The sequence below is a fragment of the Pristiophorus japonicus genome, chromosome 3 (assembly GCF_044704955.1).
Source record: "Pristiophorus japonicus isolate sPriJap1 chromosome 3, sPriJap1.hap1, whole genome shotgun sequence".
NCBI lineage: Eukaryota > Metazoa > Chordata > Chondrichthyes > Pristiophoridae > Pristiophorus > Pristiophorus japonicus.
Window position 1 is genome coordinate 170,436,645 of NC_091979.1, and position 25,261 is coordinate 170,461,905.

A 25,261-nucleotide genomic window follows, 5' to 3' on the forward strand; every position below is an offset into this window, starting at 1 on the left:
TCTAGCCGTTTGAGCACTTCATTCAATATTTTATTGTGGATTTTATTGCTGAAATTAGTATGTCATCTAAATAGCATACTACCCCTTCAATGCCTTGCAAAATCTGGTTCATCACCCCATGAAATATGGCAAGGGCGGAAGACACTCCAAATGGTAGCCTATTAAATTGATATAGGCCTAGATGAGTGTTATGTCTGTAATGTACTTATGAATGACTCCACGAGGCAATGTATTGTACTCAAACTGTAGTGACCTTGGTCCTTTATTCCAAACTCCAGAGTGAGGCAGCCATGGTGGCTGCCCTTTTATACAGCCCCTATCACAGGGGCAGGAAACCCCAGTCTCCACCTGTTGCAACCTCTTGTGGTGCCAGCATAGTATATACACAGTGTAAACCTTATTGATAGTACATCAATCTCCATCCTATGCAACTATACAGTGACTACACAGAGAGTATATCTATAGTCTGCATATATAACATCACTCTCCCCCAAGTCCTTTGTGCCAATGACTTTTGCACTATGTGCTCTGGCGTAGCTCTCCCCAGACTTAAGTGCCAATAGCCCTTGCACCTTGGCTGTGCTTTGGCTTGGTTCTCTCCCTGTTAACCTCCAAGTCCTTTTGCCATAACGTTGGGTAGTGGTTACCAGTTTGGATGGTTCGATGATGTAGTGGAGGTTCCAGTGGGTTCTGGGTATGATCCATAAAAAAATAGAAACTGTGAAAATAGGTGCAGGAGGAGGCCATTTGGCCCTTCGAGCCTGCACCACTATTCAATAAGATCATGGCTGATCTTCCTTGCTTTCTCTCCATACCCCTTGATCCCTTTAGCCATAAAGGCCATATCTAACTCCCGCTTGAATATATCCAATGAACTGACATCAACAACTCTCTGCGGCAGGGAACTCCACAGGTTAACAACTCTCTGAGTGAAGAAGTTTCTCCTCATCTTGGTCCTAAATGGCTTACCCCTTATCCTTAGACTGTGTCCCCTGGCTCTGGACTTCCCCGACACCGGGAACATTCTTCCTGCATCTAACCTGTCCAGTCCCGTCAGAATTTTGAATGTTTCTATGAGATCCCCTCTCATTTTTTTAAACTCCAGTGAATACAGGCCTAATCGATCCAGTCTCTCCTCATATGTCAGTCCTGCCATCCCGGGCATCAGTCTGGTGAACCTTCGCTGCACTCCCTCAATAGCAAGAACGTCCTTCCTCAGATTAGGAGACCAAAACTGAACACAATATTCCAGACGAGGCCTCATCAAGGCCCTGTACAACTGCAGTGAGACCTCCCTGCTCCTATATTCAAATCCCCTAGCTATGAAAGGCAACATGCCATTTGCCTTCTTCACCGCCTGTATGCCAACTTTCAATGACTGATGAGTCATGACACCCAGGTCTCGTTGCACCTCCCTTTTCCTAATCTGCTGCCATTCAGAAAATATTCTGCTTTCATGTTTTTACCCCCAAAGTGGATAACCTCACATTTATCCACATAATACTGCATCTGCCTTGCATTTGCCCACTCACCTAATCTGTCCAAGTCACCTGCAGCTTCTTAGCATCCTCCTCGCAGCTCACACCACTACCCAGCTTAGTGTCATCTGCAAACTTGGAGATATTACACTCAATTCCTTCGTCTAAATCATTGTTGTATATTGTAAATAGCTGGGGCCCCAGCACTGAGCCCTGCGGCACCCCACTAGTCACTGCCTGCCATTCTGAAAATGACCCGTTTATCCCGACTCTCTGCTTCCTGTTTGCCAACCAGTTCTCTATCCACGTCAATACATTACCCTCAATACCATGTGCTTTAATTTTGCACACTAATCTCTTGTGTGGGACCTTGTCAAAAGCCTTTTGAAAGTCCAAATACACCACATCCACTGGTTCTCCCCTGTCCACTCTACTAGTTACATCCTCAAAAAATTCGAGAAGATTTGTCAAGCATGATTTCCCTTTCATAAATCCATGCTGACTTGGACCGATCCTGTCCTTTTCCAAATGTGCTGTTATTTCATCTTTAATAATTGATTCCAACATTTTCCCCACCACTGATGTCAGGCGAACCGATCTATAATTCCCCATTTTCTCTCTCCCTCCTTTCTTAAAAAGTGGTGTTACATTAGCTACCCTCCAAGCCAAAGGAACTGATCCAGAGTTGATAGACTGCTGAAAAATGATCACCAATGCATCTACTATTTCTAAGGCCACTTTCTTAAGTACTCTGGGATGCAGACAATCAGGCCCTGGATTTATCAGCCTTCAATCCCATCAATTTTCCTAACACAATTTCCTGAATAATAAGGATATCCTTCAGTTCCTCCTTCTCCCTAGACCCTCTGTCCCCTAGTATTTCCGGAAGGTTATTTGTGTCTTCCTTCGTGAAGACAGAACCAAAGCATTTGTTCAATTGGTCTGCCATTTCTTTGTTCCCTATTATAAATTCACCTGATTCTGACTGCAAGGGACCTATGTTTGTCTTCACTAATCTTTTTCTCTTCACGTATCTATAGAAGCTTTTGCAGTCAATTTTTATGTTCCCTGCGAGCTTCCTCGCATACTCTATTTCCCCCCTCCGAATTAAACACTTTGTCCTCCTCTGCTGAATTCTAAATTTCTCCCAGTCCTCAGGTTTGCTGTGTGTTCATGGCTACATATATCCATTCCCCCGCCCCCCACCGCCCCCGCCCCACAGTGAGATCATGCAGCTGACATACAGGATCAGACACAGTGCAAGTACAAAGAAATGAAGAAAAAAAAACAGTTTGTATCGTGACACCTTGGTTCAGTGACTTGTATACGTTACGTTTTACGGTGGTGCGCCAGGATTGGGTCAATTGCATTCATGATTAAGTCATGGTCAGTACTGAGGTAGCAGTACAGATATGCGAGGACGCTGGTTCCAGAGCAACCGGACGGGGTCCTAGTCGTCTGATGGCGGCGCTGCACCCCCTACTAGTGGGTTTGGCTTGCCGGGACTCAGGGCCTTTGCCGTTGCCTAGCGGTGGACAGAACCACAGATGTGTGTGGCCTCCCTGTCCTCCTTTGAGGGCTGCAGAATCTTCTGCCTGCTAGCTAACGGTGTTGGGAACCTGGCTGTTCCAGGTCCCATTTGGGGAACTCTATGGTTCTGACCTTTCGCTCCCAGACATGGCCGAGGTAACGATTGGGTCTGGGGGCTGCTCCATCTCCACCCGGGTGATGGGCAGCGGCGGCCGACTGCGCGTATTGGCGCCGTTTTCGTTTCCAGGTCCGTGGCGAATAGTGCCATCAGGTGCCTGCAGCGTGTGATAGACCTGAGGCAGAGTATCAGGGTCAGTGCCTTCACCCTCCTGAGGTCGCTGGCCTATAACTTGTGGGGACACCTGGGGCAGGGTATCAGAATCAGCATGTTTACCCTCCCGAATTCGTTTGCTTGATACTTTTGGGGACACTCTATTCCCGACATCTCGCAACATTTTGTTCTTTATATTGGGAATAGTACCGACATCTCGCAACATTTTGTTCACAATCTTAATCGGTTCATTACATTGATTGCCATGCATACAATGTCTCTTTAAGTTCAATTGGTTGCAGGTCTCCTTTAAGAGAACCCTGCTGGCTTTACCCAAATCAAATCCTTTGTTAGACACCACGTATTGGTCCCTCAGCGTTGCACCTCGTGGTATTGCCGCGGTCATCTTTTTTTTCAGGCATGCTGCACCTCGCTGCAGCAGGGATGCCATCTTGCCTCTGTACTCGAGGTCGACTGCTTTGGTCCTTCTCTCCCGCGATTCTGCCACAAAAGCTCGAAGAGTGCCTGTGGATTCGATCTTCCTCCCCAAGAGTCCTGCCACTGGAGCCGGGAAGGTACTTTTAGGTCGTTCCGGTCGGATCATTGCCACACAGTCGTGATGGACGGTCTGTGCCTCAGGTGTTGCGCTGGTCTGTTCTTTGGTGCCTGGCCCAAGCGAAGATGAGGTTTTGCTCTCCCTCTGAGCACAGGGGACATTGATTGCTGGAGTGAAGAGGTCTTCCCATTTCCACTGGATCTTCCCCATCCACCTTCTTCCGAGTAGCATTGGACCATCACCTGCAACAGTCCACAGAGGTAACTTGTGCACCATGCCATTATGGATTATACTTACATCCGCACTACCAAGGACTGGGATCAGCTCCTTGATGCAGGTGCGCAGCTTTTTCTGTACTGGAACCAGCTCGGGTCGTTTTTCATTCCATAGCCTCTCAAAGGCATCCTGGCTCATCACTGACTGGCTCGCTCCCGTGTCCACTTCCATTAAGACTGGAATGCCGTTTATCTTGACTTCCATCTTCACTGGAGGACAATCGGTGGTGCAGGTATACACTCCATACACTTCTTCTTGGGGCTGAGCTGTCTCTCTGGCCAAATCATCATATTCCCCACTGGATTCAAAGTCATCTACCGATTCCTCCGCTAGACGGTGAGTCGTATTTCTTTTACACATATGCTGGAGGTGGCCCTTTGTGTTACAGGCTTTGCATATGTACTCAGCAAACCGACACTGGGGTGAGCCCTGTGGTTTCCTCTGCAACGCCAGCATGGTGCTACTCGATTAGCACCCCTCGGCGGACTCTGAGTTCGGGAACCCTGAGGTCTGTGCTCTCTGTCCTGGGCAGAGCCACGTTCTACAGTCTTGCCTGTGAAAGGCACTATTCTGTGTACAGTACTTGCCGGGTTTGAGTCCACAGGATGAATAATTTGCTTGGTGCTGCAGGTCGAAGTCATGAACGCCTGACTGATGCTGATGGCCTTCTGCAGGTTGACTGTGGTGTCGGCAGATAATAGCATGTGAAAGAGTCCCTCGTGGCCAATTCCTATAACGAAGATGTCTTGCAATGCTTCGTTGAGGTGCGTGCCAAAATTACACGGTGCCACAAGTCTCCTGAGGTCAGCAGCATATTTTGCAATCTCCTGGCCCTCAGATCTGCGGTGAGTGTAGAATCTGTGCCTGGCCATGAGGATGCTCTCTTTTGGTTTTAGTTGGTCGCGAATTATTTCAGTCAGCTCATCATATGTCTTATCCTTCGTGAATGCCAGCAAGTCCTTGACGAAGTGGTAACCTCGGGCCCACAACTGGTTAGCAGTATAGCCTTGCGCTTCTCCGCCGATGCTTCCGTCTCCCCTGCCAGGTCATTTGCCACGATATAAAGCTCAAGCCTTTCCGTGAAGACATCGCAATCATCACCCTCTGCGAAGTCTTTTAGTGTGCCAAAGGTAGCCATAATCGCGTGAAAGTCTGTATTCTCGTCGCCAGTTGTTATGTTTGTAATGTACTTATGAATGACTCCACGAGGCAATGTGTTGTACTGAAACTGTAGTGACCTTGGTCCTTTATTCCAAATTCCAGAATGCGGCTGCCCTTTTATTCAGCCCCTGCCACCAGGGCAGGAAACCCTGGTCTCTACCAGTTGCACCCTCTAGTGGTGCCAGCATACAGCATAATATATACACAGTGGAAATCTTATTGATAGTACATCAGGTAAACAAGTCTCCATCTTATACAACTATACAGTGACTACACAGAGAGTATATCTACAGTCTGCATATATAACAATGAGTATTTATAGTCAAGCATGACTTGGACTCCTCATTGAGTTCAAGTTGTAAGTAGGCATTTGTCAGATCCAACTTTGAGAAGATCTGACCACCGTGTTGTGAACAAATCTTCTACATTTGGCAATGTTTTGGGGAGATTACCCTGTAGAACCTGGTTTACGGTTACTTTATAATCACCACACATCCTTACCTTACCATCGGACTTAGGTACAACAACAATGGGTGTAGCCCAATTTCATAGATGTATAGAAACATAGAAAATAGGTGCAGGAGTAGACCATTCAGCCCTTCGAGCCTGCACCTCTATTCAGTAAGTTCATGGCTGAACATGCAACTTCAGTACCCCATTCCTGCTTTCTCGCCATACCCCTTGATCCCCCTAGTAGTAAGGACTACATCTAACTCCCTTTTGAATATATTTAGTGAATTGGCCTCAACTACTTTCTGTGGTAGAGAATTCCACAGGTTCACCACTCTCTGGGTGAAGAAGTTTCTCCACATCTCGGTCCTAAATGGCTTACCCCTTATCCTTAGACTGTGACCCCTGGTTCTGGACTTCCCCAACATTGGGAACATTCTTCCTGCTTCTAACCTGTCTAAACACGTCAGAATTTCAAACGTTTCTATGAGATCCCCTCTCATTCTTCTGAACTCCGGTAAATACAAGCCCAGTTGATCCAGTCTTTCTCGATATGTCAGTCCCGCCATCCCGGGAATCAGTCTGGTGAACCTTCGTTGCACTCCCTCAATAGCAAGAATGTCCTTCCTCAAGTTAGGAGATCAAAACTGTACACAATACTCCAGGTGTGGCCTCACCAAGGCCCTATACAACTGTAGTAACACCTCCCTGCCCCTGTACTCAAATTCCCTCGCTATGAAGGCCAACATGCCATTTGCTTTCTTAATCGTCTGCTGCACCTGCATGCCAACCTTCAATGACTGATGTACCATGACACCCAGGTCTCGCTGCACCTCCCCTTTACCTAATCTGTCACCATTCAGATAATAGTCTGTCTCTCTGTTTTTACCACCAAAGTGGATAACCTCACATTTATCCACATTATACTTCATCTGCCATGCATTTGCCCACTCACCTAACCTATCCAAGTCACTCTGCAGCCTCATAGCATCCTCCTCGCAGCTCACACTGCCACCCAACTTAGTGTCATCCGCAAATTTGGAGATACTACATTTAATCCCCTCGTCCAAATCATTAATATACAATGTAAACAGAACCTTGCGGTACCCCAGTAGTCACTGCCTGCCATTCTGAAACGTACCCATTTACTCCTACTCTTTGCTTCCTGTCTGCCAACCATTTCTCAATCCACGTCAGCACACTACCCCCAATCCCATGTGCTTTAACTTTGCACATTAATCTCTTGTGTGGGATCTTGTCGAAAGCCTTCTGAAAGTCCAAATACACCACATCAACTGGTTCCCCTTGTCCACTCTACTGGAAACATCCTCAAAAAATTCCAAAAGATTTGTCAAGCATGATTTCCCTTTCACAAATCCATGCTGACTTGGACCTATCATGTCACCTCTTTCCAACTGTGCTGCTATGGCATCCTTAATAATTGATTCCATCATTTTACCCACTACCGATGTCAGGCTGACCAGTCTATAATTCCCTGTTTTCTCTCTCCCTCCTTTTTTAAAAAATTGAGTTACATTGGCTACCCTCCACTCCATCGGAACTGATCCAGAATCTATGGAATGTTGGAAAATGACTGTCAATGCATCTTAGAGATAATGTTCTCAGTCTCTAGTCTTTTGAGTTCTTGATCAACTTTCTCTTTGAGTGCATATGGTATGGGACATGGCTTGCAGTAACCTGGTCTAGCGTCCTTCTGTACCCTGACACCCGCCTTGAAGCCTTGGATCGGACTGCCTATTTCACAGAACACCTTCAGATAATTCTTGATGACATCATCCTTTGATGCAAATCTTGTTTCAACACGAAAAATCTCATTCCAATCCAGCTTCAGTGATCCTAACCAATTTCTTCCTAGTAAGGCAGGCTTATCTCCTGCCACTACTAAGAGGGGCAAGCTCTGAAATTGATCATTGTATTTCACCGGTACGGCGATATGATCCACCACAGGAATGTTCTCTCCTGAGTAGCCTCGCAGCTCTATCTTGGATTTCTCCAATGGGAAATCACACAATTTGTCGAGATATTCCTTGAACAGTACGTTGCAGAACCAACCAGGGAGCAGGCTATCTTAGATCAGGACTGTGTAATGAGGCAGGATTAATAAATGATCTCGTAGTAAAAGATCCTCTTTGAATGAGTGATCATAATATGGTTGAATTTCAAATTCAGTTGGAGGGTGAGAAAGTTGCTTCTCAAACTGAGGTCCTAAATAAGTTTAAATATATGGCTAAAATGGACTGGGAAAATAGATTAAAGAATGGGACGGTTGATGAACAGTGGCAAACATTTAAGGAGCTATTTCATAACTCACACAAAAATTTATCCCAATGCGAAGGAAAGACTGTAAGAGAAGGGATAATTATCTGTGGCTAACTAAAGAAATAAGGGATGGTATCAAATTGAAAACAAAGGCATACAATGTGGCCAAGACTAGTGGGAGGCCATGGAAATTTTTTTAAGCCAGCAGAGAACGTCTAAAAAAATGATTAAAAGAGGGAAGATAGATTATGAAAGTAAACTAGCACGAATTATAAAAACAGATAGTAAGAGTTTCTACAGGTACATAAAAAAGAAAAAAGTGGCTAAAGTAAATGTTGGTCCCCTGGAAGATGAGACTGGGGAATTAATAATGGAGAACAGGAAAATGGCAAAGATGTTGAACAAATATTTTATATCGGTCTTCAAGGTAAAAGACACTAAAAACATCCCAATAGTGGATAATCAAGGGGCTATAGATAAGGAGGATACAATCACTATCACTAATTAAATAGTACTAGGTAAAATAATGGGACTAAAGGCGGACGAGTCCCCTGGACCTGATGGCTTACATCCAAGGGTCTTAAGAGAAGTGGCTGCAGAGATGGTGGTTGCCTTGCTTGTAATCTACCAAAATTCCCCGGATTCTGGGGCAGTCCCAGCGGTCCTCAACTATTTAAAAAAGAAGGCAGACAAAAAGCAGGAAACTATAGACCAGTTAGCCTAACATCTGTCGTTGGGAAAATGCTGCCATCCATTATTAAGGAAGTAGTAGTGGGACACTTGGATAAGCATAATTCAATCAAGCAGAGTCAGCATGGTTTTATGAAAGGGAAATCATGTTTGACAAATTTTCTGGAGTTCTTTGAGGATGTAACGAGCAGGATGGATAAGGGGGAACCAGTGGATGTGGTGTATTTGGATTTCCAGAAGGCATTCGATAAGGTGCCATGTAAGAGGTTGCTGCATAAGATAAAAGTTCACGGGGTTGGGGGTAATATATTAGCATGGATAGAGGATTGTCTAACTAACAGAAAACAGAGAGTCGGGATAAATGGGTCATTTTCCGATTGGCAAACGGTAACTAGTGGGGTGCCGCAAGGATCGGTGCTGGGTCCTCAACTATTTACAATCTATTTTAATGACTTGGATGAAGGGACCGAGTGTAATGTAGCCATGTTTGCTGATGATACAAAGATGGGTGGGAAAGCAAATTGTGAGGAGGACACAAAAAATGTGCAAAGGCATATATAGACAGGCTAAGTGAGTGGGCAAAAATTTGGCAGATGGAGTATAATGTGGAAAAATGTGAGGTTTTCCACTTTGGCAGAAATAATAGAAAAGCAAATTATAATTTAAATGGAGAAAAATTGCAAAGTGCTGCAGTACAGAGAGACCTGGAGGTCTTTGTGCATGAAACACAAAAATTTAGTATGCAGATACAGCAACTAATTAGGAAGGCGAATTGAATGTTGGCCTTTATTGTAAGGGCGATAGAGTATAAAAGCAGAGAGTTCCTGCTACAACTGAACAGGGTATTGTGAGGCCACACCTGGAGTACTGAGTACAGTTTTGGTCTCCTTATTTAAGGAAGGATATACTTGCATTGGAGGCTGTTCAGAGAAGGTTCACTCGGTTGATTCCGGAGAAGAGGGGGTTGACTAATGAGGATAGGTTGAGTAGGTTGGGCCTATACACATTGGAGTTTAGAAGAATGAGAGGTGATCTTATTGAAACTTATAAGATAATGAGGGGGCTCGACAAGGTGGATGCAGAGAGGATATTTCCACTCATAGGAGAAACTAAAACTAGGGGACATAGTCTTAGAATAAGCAGCCGCCCATTTAAAACTGAGATGAGGAGAAATGTCTTCTCTCAGAAGGTTATAAAGCTATGGAATTCTCTGTCCCAGAGAGCCATGGAGGCTGGATCATTGAATATATTTGAGGCGGAGATAGACAGATTTTTGAGCGATAAGGGAGTAAAGGGTTATTGGGAGCGGGTGGGGAGGTGGAGCTGAGTCCATGATCAGATCAGCCATGATCTTATTGAATGGCGGAGCAGGCTCGAGGTGCCAAATGGCCTACTCCTGCTTCTATTTCTTATGTTCTTATATAGCGATTCCGGTACTACACTCATGGATGCACCAGTGTCAATTTCTGTGGGTATCCTTGTTCCTGCAACATCTATGTGGATGATGATGCTTTTCAAATCGCTGTTAGATACCCTCGTGCTCCTGATGACATGTATCTCTTCACCCAAGTGCCCTATTATACCCGTCGGTGCAGCCATCTGGACTCTGCCAGTTCAAACAAATGTGCTTGTAATTTAACTTGGATTTTTAGCTGTTAATCAAAACAAAGAAGCCCTCAAAGTTTCTCTGTCAGTTGGCTGCATCATCCACCAACAAAAATTTCAGCTAGGTTATCCAGAAATCCTATCCTTCGTTGCCAATGTTATATCTTCTGTACGAGCTCACAAACACACAGGCTTTAAGATGGCCGATAACTTCAGTTGACCTGTTCCCTCTTTCTTGTTGTAAACAGCAATGGCTGCATTACCACAGTAATCCACTGGGTGGAGCTATATATATTACAGTTTGGATGGAGGGTTTGATGGACAAATGTAAAAAATTGGACGTATTGTGTAACTCATTTACACCCAAAATCTTTTAAATCTTGTAAACCACGTAATTTGATTGCGCCCAGATTACATACAGCAGAAGCTCAAGTCCCAAATGTCTGTCTAGTGTACACAAAATAAAAATATCTTGGGTGCTGATGATTTTTATAGTATATTGCTATAACCCGTAAATTACTGGTATATCAGCAGATGGACACGTAAGCATGTTTGTTCGACCTTCCTCTATCTTCTATTTTAACAAAGACCAGCTAACAGATCTGATAAAGTAGCAGACAGTGGAGTTAAACTTTCATCTACCAATATCACAAACAGCAAATTCCAGGCTTTTACTAATGCTTTGCAATGTTATTTACTGCAATAGTAAACTAATTAGAACTCTCATGTTTCATGTGACAGTGTTATGGCAGAGCATAATCCAACAAAATGGTGGAATCCTGACTAGTTCATTAGACCTGAGTTCCCTAGCTAAGGTCACCGACGGCTATACCCAGGGACACCTTAGCCAAGCCACAAAGTATGTTCTAACTGAGCAACGCATAAAGCAGCTACACACGAAACCTTTAACTGCAGTAGAGTTTATTACCCCTCTGACGAAGCAAGATCCTGTATACCAAGAGGAGGAGGAATCATTCAAGGTAAGGAGCTACTTTATAATACAGTTGATATTCAGTTACTGTATAAAGCAATATAAAGGGTGTGCTTATGGTTTTGGAGAGAAGCACATTCCTTTAAAAATTGGTAACCAATGGCAAGTATTATTTGATGTTCCTAGGACACGGGGTGATTTTCCACATGCATAAAGGGAGAGATTTTGAGCAGAAGCCAGGTCGTTTCCCACACTGAGGAAGCAATGGAAAAAATGAGATTCCAAATCAGCCTGATCTACTCTGTGCGATTCCTCGTGGCCTGCTCAAGTTTGCTGGCATTTTTACCTTTAGTGTCCTTGATTTTTCAAAGGAAAGGGTCAGTCAGAGTTCCAGTAGTTTTTTTTTTGCTACCCTTCCCCAGAGGTGCAATTCCAGGACTATTTCACTTATTAAGCACTTGGGGCTAGAAATTGGACTTTTGGTGATAGCAGCATTTATTCAGCATTTTTGCGCAAAATATCGTTACAAATACCGCTTTTTCTAAAGGGGTAAAGTTGGCAACAAAATGCGCCTAACAGTAAAAATCGGCATTGCACGAGGATTCCCGGTGGAAACCACGGTCCTCGCCAACTTTAGTCCAAGGCTGATTACCACTAAAAAGACAGGCCCTGGGAGGAGGGAAAACACATAAAAAAAAATGGCAAAACATTTACAAGACCCTTAACTAAGTAATCACTGCAAAAGAATTAAAAAATAAAAACTTTAACTTCCCTTTTTTACAGGTCTTTATAGTTACTGCTGTTTCTGGGGTTGCAACGCAGGCTTTTCTTGGGCGTTTTTTTTCACGCAGAATACGGGTGCACTGAACGGTCAATTTAAAGTGATATCGCTTTTTGTGGTGTTGCACGATGGCGGTCCGCTTTTCAGCGGTATTTCAAAACCACCGCACACAACTTTGGCCAATATAGGTGAGCACCTTTTAACATCAAAAAAGGTGAAATATTGCCGAGAAAACGGGCGCAAGGCTGGCCAATTTCTAGCCCTTGGGAAGTAATTCCAACCTAGCGCTTTGGGTGGGAATCATGGAATCAGTCAGACCACTGGTTTTACACCCCGCACAATATTACTCTCCTTTGACTTCAATGGACAGTAAAATCGTTCGAGGTGTTAAACCAGCATTGCACCCATATCTATCAATTTCCACAATGGCATGTTAGGTTAAAATTGTCCCCAGCTATCTGGGAAAATGTTTTTTCTATTCTTCATACTAAAGCGAATAACCTCAGATTTCCCCACATTATACTCCATCTGCCACCTTCTTGCCTACTTACTCTATATCCCTTTGCAGGCTCTTTGTGTCCTCCTCACAGCTTAATTTCTCATCTAGCTTTGTATTGTCAGCAAACTTAGATATATTACAATTGATCCCTTCATCTGTCATTAATACAGATTGTATATAGCTGAGGCCCAAGTACTGATCCTAGCAGCACCCCACTTGTATCAGCCCGCCAACCTGAAAATAACCCCTTTTATTCCTACTCTCTGTTTTCTGTCCTTTAATCATTCCTGTATGCATGCTAATATATTACCCCCAACCCATGAGCCCTTACTTTATGTAACAATCTTTCGTGTGGCACCTTATCGAATGCCTTTTGAAAATTCAAATATACTACATCCCCTTCATCTAACCTACGGGTTACATCCTCAGAAATCTCTAATAGATTTGTCAAACATGATTTCCCTTTCATAAAACCATGTTAACGCTGCTTAATCATATTATGATTTTCTAAGTACCCATGTTACCACTTCCTTAATAATGGATTCCAGCATTTTCCTGATGACTGATGTCAGGCTAACTGACCTGTAATTCCCTGTTTTTTTTCCCCTCCTTTCTTGAACAGTGGTGGTTCATTTGCTACCTTCCAATCCACTAGAACCATTCCAGCATCCAGGGAATTTTGGAAGGTCACAACTGATGTATCTACCATCTCTACAGACGGCTCTTTTAGATCCCTAGGATATAGGCTCTCAGATCCAGGGGATCTGTCAGCCTTAAGTCCCATTAATTTCTCCAGTACTTTTTCTTTATTAATATTAATTACTTTACGTTCCTCACTCTCATTAGACCTTTGGTTCCCTACTATTTCTGGTATGTTTTTTGTGTCTTCTACTATGAAGACAGATACAAAATATTTGTTTAATATCTCCGCCATTTCCTTATTCCCCATTGTAATTTCTCCTGTGTTGCCTCTAAGGGACCCACATTTACTTACGCTATTCTCTTCCTTTTTACATACTTGTAGAAGCTCTTACAATTTGTTTTTGTATTACTTGCTAGTTTGCTCCCATATTCTATTTTCTCCCTCTTTATCAATTTTTTGGTCATCCATTGCTGGTTTCTAAACCTCCCCAATCCTCAGGCTTACTACTTTTCTTTGCAACATTATATGCCTCTTTTAATCTAATACGATCCTAAACTTCTTTAGTTAGGTATGATAATTTTTCATGTGGAGTTTTTATTTCTCAATGGAATGTATATTCGTTGAGAATTATGAAATATTACTTTGAATTGCTTATCTACCGTCACACCTTTTAATCTAATTTCCCAATCTATCTTAGCCAACTCGCCCCTCGTATCTATGTAATTGGCTTTAGTTAAGTTTAATACTCTAGTTTGGGGTTAAGTACGTCACTTTCGAACTCAATGTGAAATACTATCATAATATGATCACTCTTCCCCAGATGATCCCTTATTCTGAGATTACTAATTAATGCTTTCTCATTACACAAGACAAGATCTAAAATAGCCTCTTCCCTTGTTGGTTCCATGACATATTGTTCTAGGAAACTGTCTCGAATGAATTCCATGAATTTGTCCACCAAACTACTTTTGCCAATTTGATTTGTCCAGTCTATATGAAGATTAACATCCTCACGATTATTGCATTACCCTTGTTACAAGCTCCTCTTATTTCTTGATTAAAACTCTGTCCAACAGTACTGTTAGGGAGCCTATAAACTACTCCCACCAGTGTTTCCTGCTATTATTTCTTATCTCCACCCATACTGCTTCTACTTCCTGTTCTTCCAAGCCAAGATCCTTCTTCACTAGTGTCCCTATGTCATCCTTTATTATCAGGGCTACCCCCCTCCTTTTCCATTTTGTCTGTCTTTTCAAAATGTCAAGTGCCCTGGAATATTTCGTTCCTAACCTTGGTCATAATGCAACCACGTCTCTATAATGGCTTTTAGATCAAACCCATTTATCTCTATTTGTACCATTAAATCGTCTATCTTGTTATGAATGCTTCATGCATTCAGATACAGCACCTTTAATTTTAACTTTTAACTACTTTTTTCCTGATTTGACCTTATTCCCTGAGCACGATTACTGTTAAACTCTCTGTCCATCCTCTTCTTATCTTTACCCACAACACTACACTGCTCTATCGCCTTGACTTTTCTCTTTAGATTTATATATTTCCCCCCCACCTGACCCCTCCCCCTGGTTGTTAGTTTAAAGCCCTATCTAAAGCCCTAGTTAATTGATTCACCAGGACACTGGTCCCAGCCTGGTATAAGTGGAAGCCGTCCCAATGGAACAGCTCCCTCTTTCCTCAGTACTGGTGCCAGTGCCTCATGAATTGAAACCCTAGTCTCCCACACCACTCTTTGAGCCACGGATTTAAGGCTCTGATCTGTTTGACCCTATGCCAATTTGCTTGTGGCTCAGGTACTAATCCAGAGATTTTTAGCTTTGAGGTTCTGCTTATTAATTTGGACCCTAGCTCCTCAAACTGCCTCAGCAGAACCTTATTCCCAGTTCTACCTATGTCATTGGTTCCTACGTGGACCATGGCAACTGGATCCTCCCACTCACACACCCACTCCAAATTCTTCTCCAGCCACAAAGAGATATTCTTAATCCTGGCACCGGGCAGGCAACACAGCCTTCATAATTGCCGTTTGCGGCTGTGGAGAACAGTATCTAACCATCTGACTATGCTGTCTCCTACCACAAACACATTGCTTTTCACACCCCCCACTGTACTAGAATGGGTTTTGAACCCTGACCTCCTAACTCAGAGGTAAGAGTATTACACTGAGCCACAGCTAATACCATGTATGTGTGGACACCAGCTGAGAACAAGATCAGGCTGGACTTTGATTGGATGCCCAACTAATACTCACTACCTGAGCTCATGAGCAAAGAATGGCCACTTGAACAAGATGAAATCAGTCTCGGGCAGTATCGCAAAACGGGGGGTGTCCCATGAACCGCCCATGATACGCTCCGCCCAGTATTCAGTTCTCAATGGAACTGAAAACATGTGGAGCATCATCATCATAGGCAGTCCCTTGAAATCGAGGAAGACTTGCTTCCACTCTAAAAGTGAGTTCTTAGGTGACTGAATAGTCCAATACGAGAATTACATGTGGAGCATCTAACAGGCGGTCCATGCAGTACCGTCTATTTTGCGCTACCACCCGAGACGACTTTATTCCTGATGACTGATGCTCATGGGACCATACAGCATCAAAGAGTCAGCTTCTTTATGAGAGGGCATATGGAGAAAATTAGCAGCAAAAGGAGAAAATATATATCAGCAAATGACATGTTTCAGTGATTCTGTAGTTTTAACTCTGGATGCTAGAGTTGGTTATATGATTTATTTCAGCCCATTTCCTCTGATTATAAACAAACAAGTTATTGAACAAATCAGTATTGTTTCATCAGTTAGATTTTTAAACCAACATTATGGGTCAATATGCATAGCAGCACATCAGATGTAAATGCTTGTCGTTTTCCTCCAGAATTGGTATGCCAAAACCCCACTGGGCAAGAAGAGAGCAAAAGCCGCAAAGGAACTAGAAAATGAAGAAGGGAAAGAGAAAGGTAAAAAAGGAAAGAATGGAAAGGAAGGAAAGAAAAAAGGAAAAAAGAGAAAATAACAATCATACTCTGGAGTTCCTGGGGCTAGCTGTATATTAATATTGCATTTACTGTCTGCTGCAAGCATCCTGTAGTAAGGTTTGAGAAATGTGTAATTATCTCTTACAATGAAGTTGATTGAAAAAAAATAACAATTGCTAATGCATAAAATACTTTCTTTTCAATCAACTTGATTGGATTATTCACTATGCACGGTTGTGTGATGTCACTTCCTGCAGCCAAGCCACCTTCTTGCACATATGCAATGACAACAAAAATCTCGTGAGGGGCAGAAACCACAGTGAGAATTACACCAAATGGCAATTGTAGTGGTGAATGACTCAGTCAATCTTTTAAGATGCCAAGTTGATGAAGTGTGCATTTTTTTAATAAAAATAAATTAAAAGTTTGTTCAAAAACATGTCTCACAAAATCTTTACAGATGATGCACGATCTATGAATTTCCAAAAAAAACATAGTGGGGCCAAAATTGCCCCTCATCTTAAGGCCTGTTACCACCGCAAATCGCCGACTTTTTGTGGAATGGCCACCGATAGCTCAATTACCCTGCCACGGTTTTCAGGTGATGTGCATCACCCTACTGCTTACCCCCCGCCCCCCCCATTCCACAGCAGTGATGGTCCTAAGTGCATCGTCACTGTGCGCACTGCCGAGGTCCCAGGCCGGAATCGCCATTGCCCTATAAAAGTCGTCCCACCGCCAAGTGGTGCCAAGAATTATTTTTTTCGGGTGGTGCACACAGCCAGAGTGCCTTAAAGGTTTATAGCTTTGTGTGGATTTTGTGTCGGCGATTTCTTCCCGTTGTTTCACAAGCAGTGCAAGGCTACAGTGCACGCTGCTTTGCAAGTACTGGAGGCGCCTTCCACCTGCAGAACACGGAGGCTACTTCAAGGAGACTGGGCTTGAGGAGGGCTTTGAAATGGGGACCGTGCTTGCAGTCCAACACCTCCTGCACATTGTGCGTGCTGTCGAGGCTCTGAGGAGAAGGCGGCGCCAGGGCCAACGGCTGCAGAGGCAGCGGGCAAGGGCCATAGGCACCATTGCAGCCCAGCATGGAGAGGGCCAGGTAGATGGCCACAAAGGGGAGGCAAGAGAGGTGCCACACGAAGGCACTCAGCAAGGGCGTCCCCTAAGGAGGAGAGTGAGGTACGCGGATCCCCCTACACCAGATACTAGGCCAGAGGCCAGGAGGCAGCCTGCAGCAGGGTCAGATGCTGGACAGCAGCAGCCTGCAGAGGTGGAGAAGGCGGCAGACCAGCAGGGAGAAGCCTATGAGCGACCTCACAGAGCAAGACGGCCGCAGACATGGAGGTGACAGGCCATATGGAGAATAGGTCTTCCGCCAGCAATTCTCATACACTGATATGAATGATGATCAGTGCCTGAGCAGACTAAGATTCCTGAAGGACGTCGTGATTAAGCTTTGTAATCTCCTGCAGGCAGAATTGGAACCACAGACACGGGTGATGACAGCCCTGAGCGTGGCATCCAAGGTGACTATCGCCCTCAACTTTTATGTGACTGGATCTTTCCAAGCTGCCACTGCAGACATGTGCAACATCTTGCAATTTGCAGCCTTCACATCAACACAGGAAATCACAGATGCTCTGTATAGGAGGAAGGCCAACTACATCTCCTTCCCCATGACCAGGGACAAGCAATTGGAGCGCCAGCCTGCATTCCTGTGCATTGCGGGCTTCCCCAGGGTCCAGGGGGTCATTAATTGCATCCATGTTGGTCTCAGTACACCCCAACAAATTCCCAAGCAATTCAGAAACCGCAAGGGCTTCCTCTCCCTCAATGTTCAACTCATTTGCGACTACAACCACAAGATTATGCAAGTGGATGCCCGGCTTCCTGCCAACAGCCACGACTCTCAAACTGCAGCAGAGTGGTGGGACATGCCTCTTCACTGGTCCCAATGAAGATTGCAACTGGTTCCTTGGTGACAAGGGCTACGCGCTGAGCACTTGGCTCATGACTCCTCTGTGCAACCCTAGAACTGCTGTGCAGCTCACGTACAATGAGAGTCTGACAGCCACCAGGACCATCATCCACTAGCCACTGCTCCCTCTGCTCAAGATCTGTGAGTGGCACATTTTGGGATTCGCCTCTACCAGTTGTGTGCCACCTTAGCCTGCAAAGCAACAAAGGGTTGGTAAGTGGCAGCTTCAAGAGACCTCGGCAATGAGTGCAAGTGTGGATTCATTACATGCAGCTGTGAATGTCAGATGTAAGGCATCCTCAATTGTGAGTGTGCACACATACAGGCCTAGCAATCAACAGGCACTTCAGCTACTTAGTATTGGTGAGAAACAAGTTAAGGTGAAGGAGAGTGTGGCAGATGTAATGTCAAGAGTGAGGGGAACATGTACTCACTTTCATCAATCGAATAAGGCCGGTTAGCCTTTTCTTGCATGGCTGGGGTCCACTGGTGAATGGAGGTCCCCGAAACCTCCAGGCTTCAGTGAAGACGCCTCGAGTTGGTCTCCCACCAATTTCAGGGAAGGGTAGCTGCCTCCTTTCCTCCACAGCTTCGATTAGAGTCTCAAGTTCTGCTTCGCTGAAGTGCCTTGCCCTCCTCAAACCTCCCCTTGCAGGCATCTCCTCGGATGCAGGTCAAAATGAACTCAAGTCACAGCTGTGAAACTTGCCCTTTAAGAAGGCCAGGGAGCAGCTGCAATGTTAGCATGACCGTTAGCATCAAATGGCTAGGAGGCGAATTTTGCGTGCAAACGCCACTCCGCTGCCACACCACTGAAAGCAGCCCTTACCACCAGGCATTACCACTCTGCTCCGTTTCAGACCCGAAAAAGCCAAATTTCTATCGTAATACCACCCCATCCATATCGGTAGTACCGGAGACTCAAATGCGGTGTGTATGCCCCGTTTCGGGCAAGGGAGGGGGCAATTTTGCCCCCAGTATTTTGTGGTCAAAATTTAAATTGGCATTTTTTAAGTAAGCACATTATATAATAAGAGCAACCTCCACCAAAATGTATATTCTCTCAAACATCACAGGTTCTTCATCAGATTGTTTGCATGTTTTTATAGACTGTGATTGTAGATACAAAGAAAGATGTTATTTACTAATAATGGTGTGATAATACCGGTGTACTATGATTGCTTGGTGGTCAAGTGTTTGGGATTTGGCATATTCACCAATGCAGCTTGGTTCAGTTCCCAATTAAGCAATCAATTAATTTCTTCTTTTCGAGATAGATATGTCTCTGATTTAGGGTTGCCAACTCTGGTTGAACATATTCCTGGACATTTAATCCCGTGACATTTGTCTACAGTCTGCAAATGTTATTGCACTTAGCAGCCTCCTGCTCACTGAGCATGTGTGGGCAGCTCTTGAACACCATTCCTGCTCCAGAGTTCTGGGACTATTGTCATGGTTCACAAACCTTTCAGAACACGTGTAGACTTGCGCAGATGAAATGCACAGGAGCTTAAGCCTAGCACTCTGACAGCGCCTGAGCTTAAGCTGTGGAGGAGAAACATATCAAACCAATGGAGCGAGAAGTCCCGCGTAATCAAAATAGCCCTTTAAACACCAGCGCCTTTCCCAGACATTCTGAGTCAGCCGTCAATATTATATCCACACATATGTCTACACCCCTCTTTAAATACAATAATATAACAAAGATACGACTTCTTGACTCTCAGATACATAGTACAGCCAATAAGTGCCTGCAAACGGTCTGGGACCTGCTCACTCCCACATCTGACTGTGAAAATCCACCTTTCATGGGGGAGAGAAATGAGCTAATCAAAGTATAAACTTGCTGCTGTTAAGAAGCTCGAATCCACTAATGAAAATGTTAGTGCCTTCGAGGAAAGGGTAGAGACAGTTTGTTTTTTCTGTCTTGCTGAAAGTTTTTAAAAAACGTTTTCAGATAATTGCTGAAAGAGAAGCCACGATTTAAGCAACAGAACACAACAACTATTGTCTCTGCCTATTACACCACCGGTTGCAAATAACACGCGGTGCTTAACAGCGGGAAAACAATATAATTTAGAGGTCACTAAAAACGTCATTGTGACGTGCGATGATCTGAAACTACTTCTGTATTTTGGCCCGGGTTACTCGCAGCAGTGCCTTGGAGATTCATCTTCCATCCCAAGAAACTCCCGAACAATCCGGGGGTGTGGGTGGGCGGGGGAGGGGCGGTTGCCAATCCTATTTTGATTAGGAATAAGACTGAAGATAAGGGGGGCAAAATGCGAGGGATTACGATGCGCGATCTGCTCGCGCCCGTTGAAAGTAGTGCAGGCAGCGTGCAAAATTTGTGCTGCCTGCTCATTATAATGATTGGAGCGCTGAGCTCAGCGTTAAACAAGCTGCTGAATGGCTCAGCGCTGAACAGAGGGCCCAGTATCCTCTGCAGTCTGCTCTCCATTTAAAGGTTGTCTGCAGAGTGACAGGTTATTCTACACGTCTTAAAGGGGAGGTGCTCTGAATCAGAAGGACCTCATTGTTGGTGGAGCTAGTCATCATTGGTCAAATAAATATGTCTCAATGGGAAAGAGAGCATGCACCTTGGTTCTCCGATGCAGCACTGGAGGCCTTGGTCCAGGAGGTGTAAAAGAGGAGACAGGTCCTGTAGCCGAAGGGGGGCAGGAGGCCTTCCAGTCACACTGTAAGAAGGCAGTGGGAGGAAATAGCGGAAGCCGTCAGTACCACCAGTGTTGTCCCCAAGACCTAGACCCAGTGCCAGAAGAAGTTTAATGACCTCACTCGAGTAAGCAAGGTGAGTAAAGGCATCTTCAAATGCTGTGGAAGATGCAATAAATCACCATGAATTGGGAAATCCACTCCAACAAGTACTGGAGAACTCCTCTCAATTGAGCAAGGCAACAGAACCGTTGCTTCAGAATCCCAATGGTCTACTCGATGACGTTCCCCATGACATTCCCCATGACAGCATGACTGTTATTATCTGATTGTTGGCCACCTTAGAACCATAGAAATTTACAGCACATAAGAAGGCCATTCGGCCCATCGTGTCCATGCCAGCTGACAAAGAGATTCAGCCAATCCCACTTTCCAGTTCTTGGTCCGTAGTCTTGTAGGTTACGGCACATCAAATGCATATCCAAGTACTTTTTAAATGCAATGAGGGTTTCTGCCTCTACCACTCTTTCAGGCAGTGAATTCCCTGATCTTATATTCTATGCCTTGGCTAATAAAGGCAAGTATCCCGTATGCCTTCTTAACCACCTTATCTACCTGTCCTGCTACCTTCAGGGATCTGTGGACATGCACTCCAAGGTCTCTCTGTTCCTCTACACTTCTCAGTGTCTTACCATTTATTATGTATTCCCATGCCTTGTTAGCCCTCCCCAAACCTCACACTTCTCTGGATTGAATTCCATTTGCCACTGTTCTGCCCACCTCACTCATGAACTCATTGAATGGTGGTGCAGGCTAGAAGGGCCGAATGGCCTACTCCTGCACCTATTTTCTATGTTTCACCAATCCATTGATATCTTCCTGCAGCCAATTTTTGTACCATCTGCAAACTTCGTGATCTTACCCTCTATATTCAAGTCTAAATCATTGATATTTTCCACAAAAAGCAAGGGACTTAGTACTGAGCCCTGCGGAACCTCACTGGAAACAGCCTTCCAGTCACAAAAACAACCAGTGACCATTACCCTTTGCTTCCTGCATCTGGGCCAATTTTGGATGCAGCTTTCCACTTTTCCTTGGATCCCAGGGGTTTTTATTTTTGTGACCAGTCTGCCATGTGGGACTTGTTGAACGATGGTTTTGTCCCGGAATAATTTGTAGCGGGCAAGAAAAAATAATTAATACTACCGGCTACTTCTCAGAGTTCGACTCTGTAAAATAATAACAAGACACCAATAAGTATAGTTCCCACTGTGCATGGCAGTCTTTGCTGAGTACTGATCAATGTTATCAACATTACACCTATCAGTCTGTCACTTGACCAGTTCCTCAGTTCCCTGCGTGCTCACGATCGTCCCAGTGGCCCGCTGATGTGTTGTGATGCGCATCTTCTGATGACTGACCGGGTCACCCTTCCTTGGCGGCAGCCGTGTTCCCACTCGTATTTACTGAGTCTCTGCCTCAGTTTCCCTGCACACTCAGGATCAATTCGGTGGTCTGATGGGTTCGTCGAGCTCAACTTCTGATGACTGACCGGGTCACCTTTCTCTCACGACTGCAGCCTTCTGTCCCCCGTCATCTGTGTGTTTTATCCCTGCCCTTTCTCAGCTGTTGTTTCCATGGCTATAGAAACATAGAAAATAGGTGCAGGAGCAGGCCATTCAGCCCTTCTAGCCTGCACCGCCATTCAACGAGTTCATGGCTGAACATGAAACTTCAGTACCCACTTCCTGCTTTCACGCCATACCCCTTGATCCCCCGAGTAGTAAGGACTTCATCTAACTCCCTTTTGAATATATTTAGTGAATTGGCCTCAACTACTTCCTGTGGTAGAGAATTCCACAGGTTCACCACTCTCTGGGTGAAGAAGTTTCTCCTTATCTCGGTCCTAAATGGCTTACCCCTTATCCTTAGACTGTGACCCCTGGTTCTGGACTTCCCCAACATTGGGAACATTCTTCCTGCATCCAACCTGTCCAAACCCGTCAGAATTTTAAACGTTTCTATGAGGTCCCCTCTCACTCTTCTGAACTCCAGTGAATACAAGCCCAGTTGATTCAGTCTTTCTTGATAGGTCAGTCCCACCATCCCGGGAATCAGTCTGGTGAATCTTCGCTGCACTCCCTCAACAGCAAGTATGTCCTTCCTCAAGTTAGGAGACCAAAACTGTACACAATACTCCAGGTGTGGCCTCACCAAGGCCCTGTACAACTGTAGCAACACCTCCCTGCCCCTGTACTCAAATCCCCTCGCTATGAAGGCCAACATGCCATTTGCTTTCTTAACCGCCTGCTGTACCTGCATGCCAACCTTCAATGACTGATGTACCATGACACCCAGGTCTCGTTGCACCTTCCCTTTTCCGAATCTGTCACCATTCAGATAATAGTCTGTCTCTCTGTTTTTACCACCAAAGTGGATAACCTCACATTTATCCACATTATACTTCATCTGCCACGCATTTGCCCACTCACCTAACCTATCCAAGTCACTCTGTAGCCTCATAGCATCCTCCTCGCAGCTCACACTGCCACCCAACTTAGTGTCATCCGCAAATTTGGAGATACTACATTTAATCCCTTCGTCTAAATCATTAATGTATAATGTAAACAGCTGGGGCCCCAGCACAGAACCCTGCGGTACCCCACTAGTCACTGCCTGCCATTCCGAAAAGTACCCATTTACTCCTACTCTTTGCTTCCTGTCTGACAACCAGTTCTCAATCCACGTCAGCACACTACCCCCAATCCCATGTGCTTTAACTTTGCACATTAATCTCCTGTGTGGGACCTTGTCGAAAGCCTTCTGAAAGTCCAAATATACCACATCAACTGGTACTCCTTTGTCCACTTTATTGGAAACATCCTCAAAAAATTCCAGAAGATTTGTCAAGCATGATCTCCCTTTTACAAATCCATGCTGACTTGGACCTATCATGTCACCATTTTCCAAATGCGCTGCTATGACATCCTTAATAATTGATTCCATCATTTTACCCACTACTGAGGTCAGGCTGACCGGTCTATAATTCCCTGCTTTCTCTCTCCCTCCTTTTTTAAAAAGTGGGGTTACATTGGCTACCCTCCACTCGATAGGAACTGATCCAGAGTCAATGGAATGTTGGAAAATGACTGTCAATGCATCCGCTATTTCCAAGGCCACCTCCTTAAGTACTCTGGGATGCAGTCCATCAGGCCCTGGGGATTTATCGGCCTTCAATCCCATCAATTTCCCCAACATAATTTCCCGACTAATAAAGATTTCCCTCAGTTCCTCCTCCTTAATAGACCCTCTGACCACTTTTATATCCGGAAGGTTGTTTGTGTCCTCCTTAGTGAATACTGAACCAAAGTACTTGTTCAATTGGTCTGCCATTTCTTTGTTCCCCGTTATGACTTCCCCTGATTCTGACTGCAGGGGACCTACGTTTGTCTTTACTAACCTCTTTCTCTTTACATACCTATAGAAACTTTTGCAATCCGCCTTAATGTTCCCTGCAAGCTTCTTCTCGTACTCCATTTTCCCTACCCTAATCAAACCCTTTGTCCTCCTCTGCTGAGTTCTAAATTTCTCCCAGTCCCCAGGTTCGCTGCTATTTCTGGCCAATTTGTATGCCACTTCCTTGGCTTTAATACTATCCCTGATTTCCCTAGATAGCCACGGTTGAGCCACCTTCCCTTTTTTATTTTTACGCCAGACAGGAATGTACAATTGTTGTAATTCATCCATGCGTTCTCTAAATGTCTGCCATTGCCCATCCACAGTCAACCCCTTAAGTATCATTAGCCAATCTATCTTAGCCAATTCATGCCTCATACCTTCAAAGTTACCCTTCTTTAAGTTCTGGACCATGGTCTCTGAATTAACTGTTTCATTCTCCATCCTAATGCAGAATTCCACCATATTATGGTCACTCTTCCCCAAGGGGCCTCGCACAATGAGATTGCTAATTAATCCTCTCTCATTACACAACACCCAGTCTAAGATGGCCTCCCCCCTAGTTGGTTCCTCGACATATTGGTCTAGAAAACCATCCCTTATGCATTCCAGGAAATCCTCCTCCACCGTATTGCTTCCAGTTTGGCTAGCCCAATCTATGTGCATATTAAAGTCACCCATTATAACTGCTGCACCTTTATTGCATGCACTCCTAATTTCCTGTTTGATGCCCTCCCCAACATCACTACTACTGTTTGGAGGTCTGTACACAACTCCCACTAACGATTTTTGCCCTTTAGTGTTCTGCAGCTCTACCCATATAGATTCCACATCATCCAAGCTAATGTCTTTCCTAACTATTGCATTAATCTCCTCTTTAACCAGCAATGCTACCCCACCTCCTTTTCCTTTTATTCTATCCTTCCTGAATGTTGAATACCCCTGGATGTTGAGTTCCCAGCCCTGATCATCCTGGAGCCACGTCTCCGTAATCCCAATCA

At 44.6% G+C, this 25,261-nt stretch overlaps 1 protein-coding gene across 1 annotated transcript in view; it reads left to right on the top strand.

Annotated features, from left to right (window-relative positions):
* Window positions 1–16,581, top strand: part of LOC139260008 (dynein regulatory complex protein 11-like) — a 474,078-nt gene extending 457,497 nt beyond the window's left edge. The window contains exons 18-19 of the mRNA XM_070876052.1: window positions 11,039–11,277; window positions 16,045–16,581. Of these exons, the coding sequence (XP_070732153.1) occupies window positions 11,039–11,277; window positions 16,045–16,182 (377 nt within the window). The 3' untranslated portion in view covers window positions 16,183–16,581. The remainder of the gene's footprint in view (window positions 1–11,038; window positions 11,278–16,044) is intronic.
* Window positions 16,582–25,261: the final 8,680 nt, after the last annotated feature.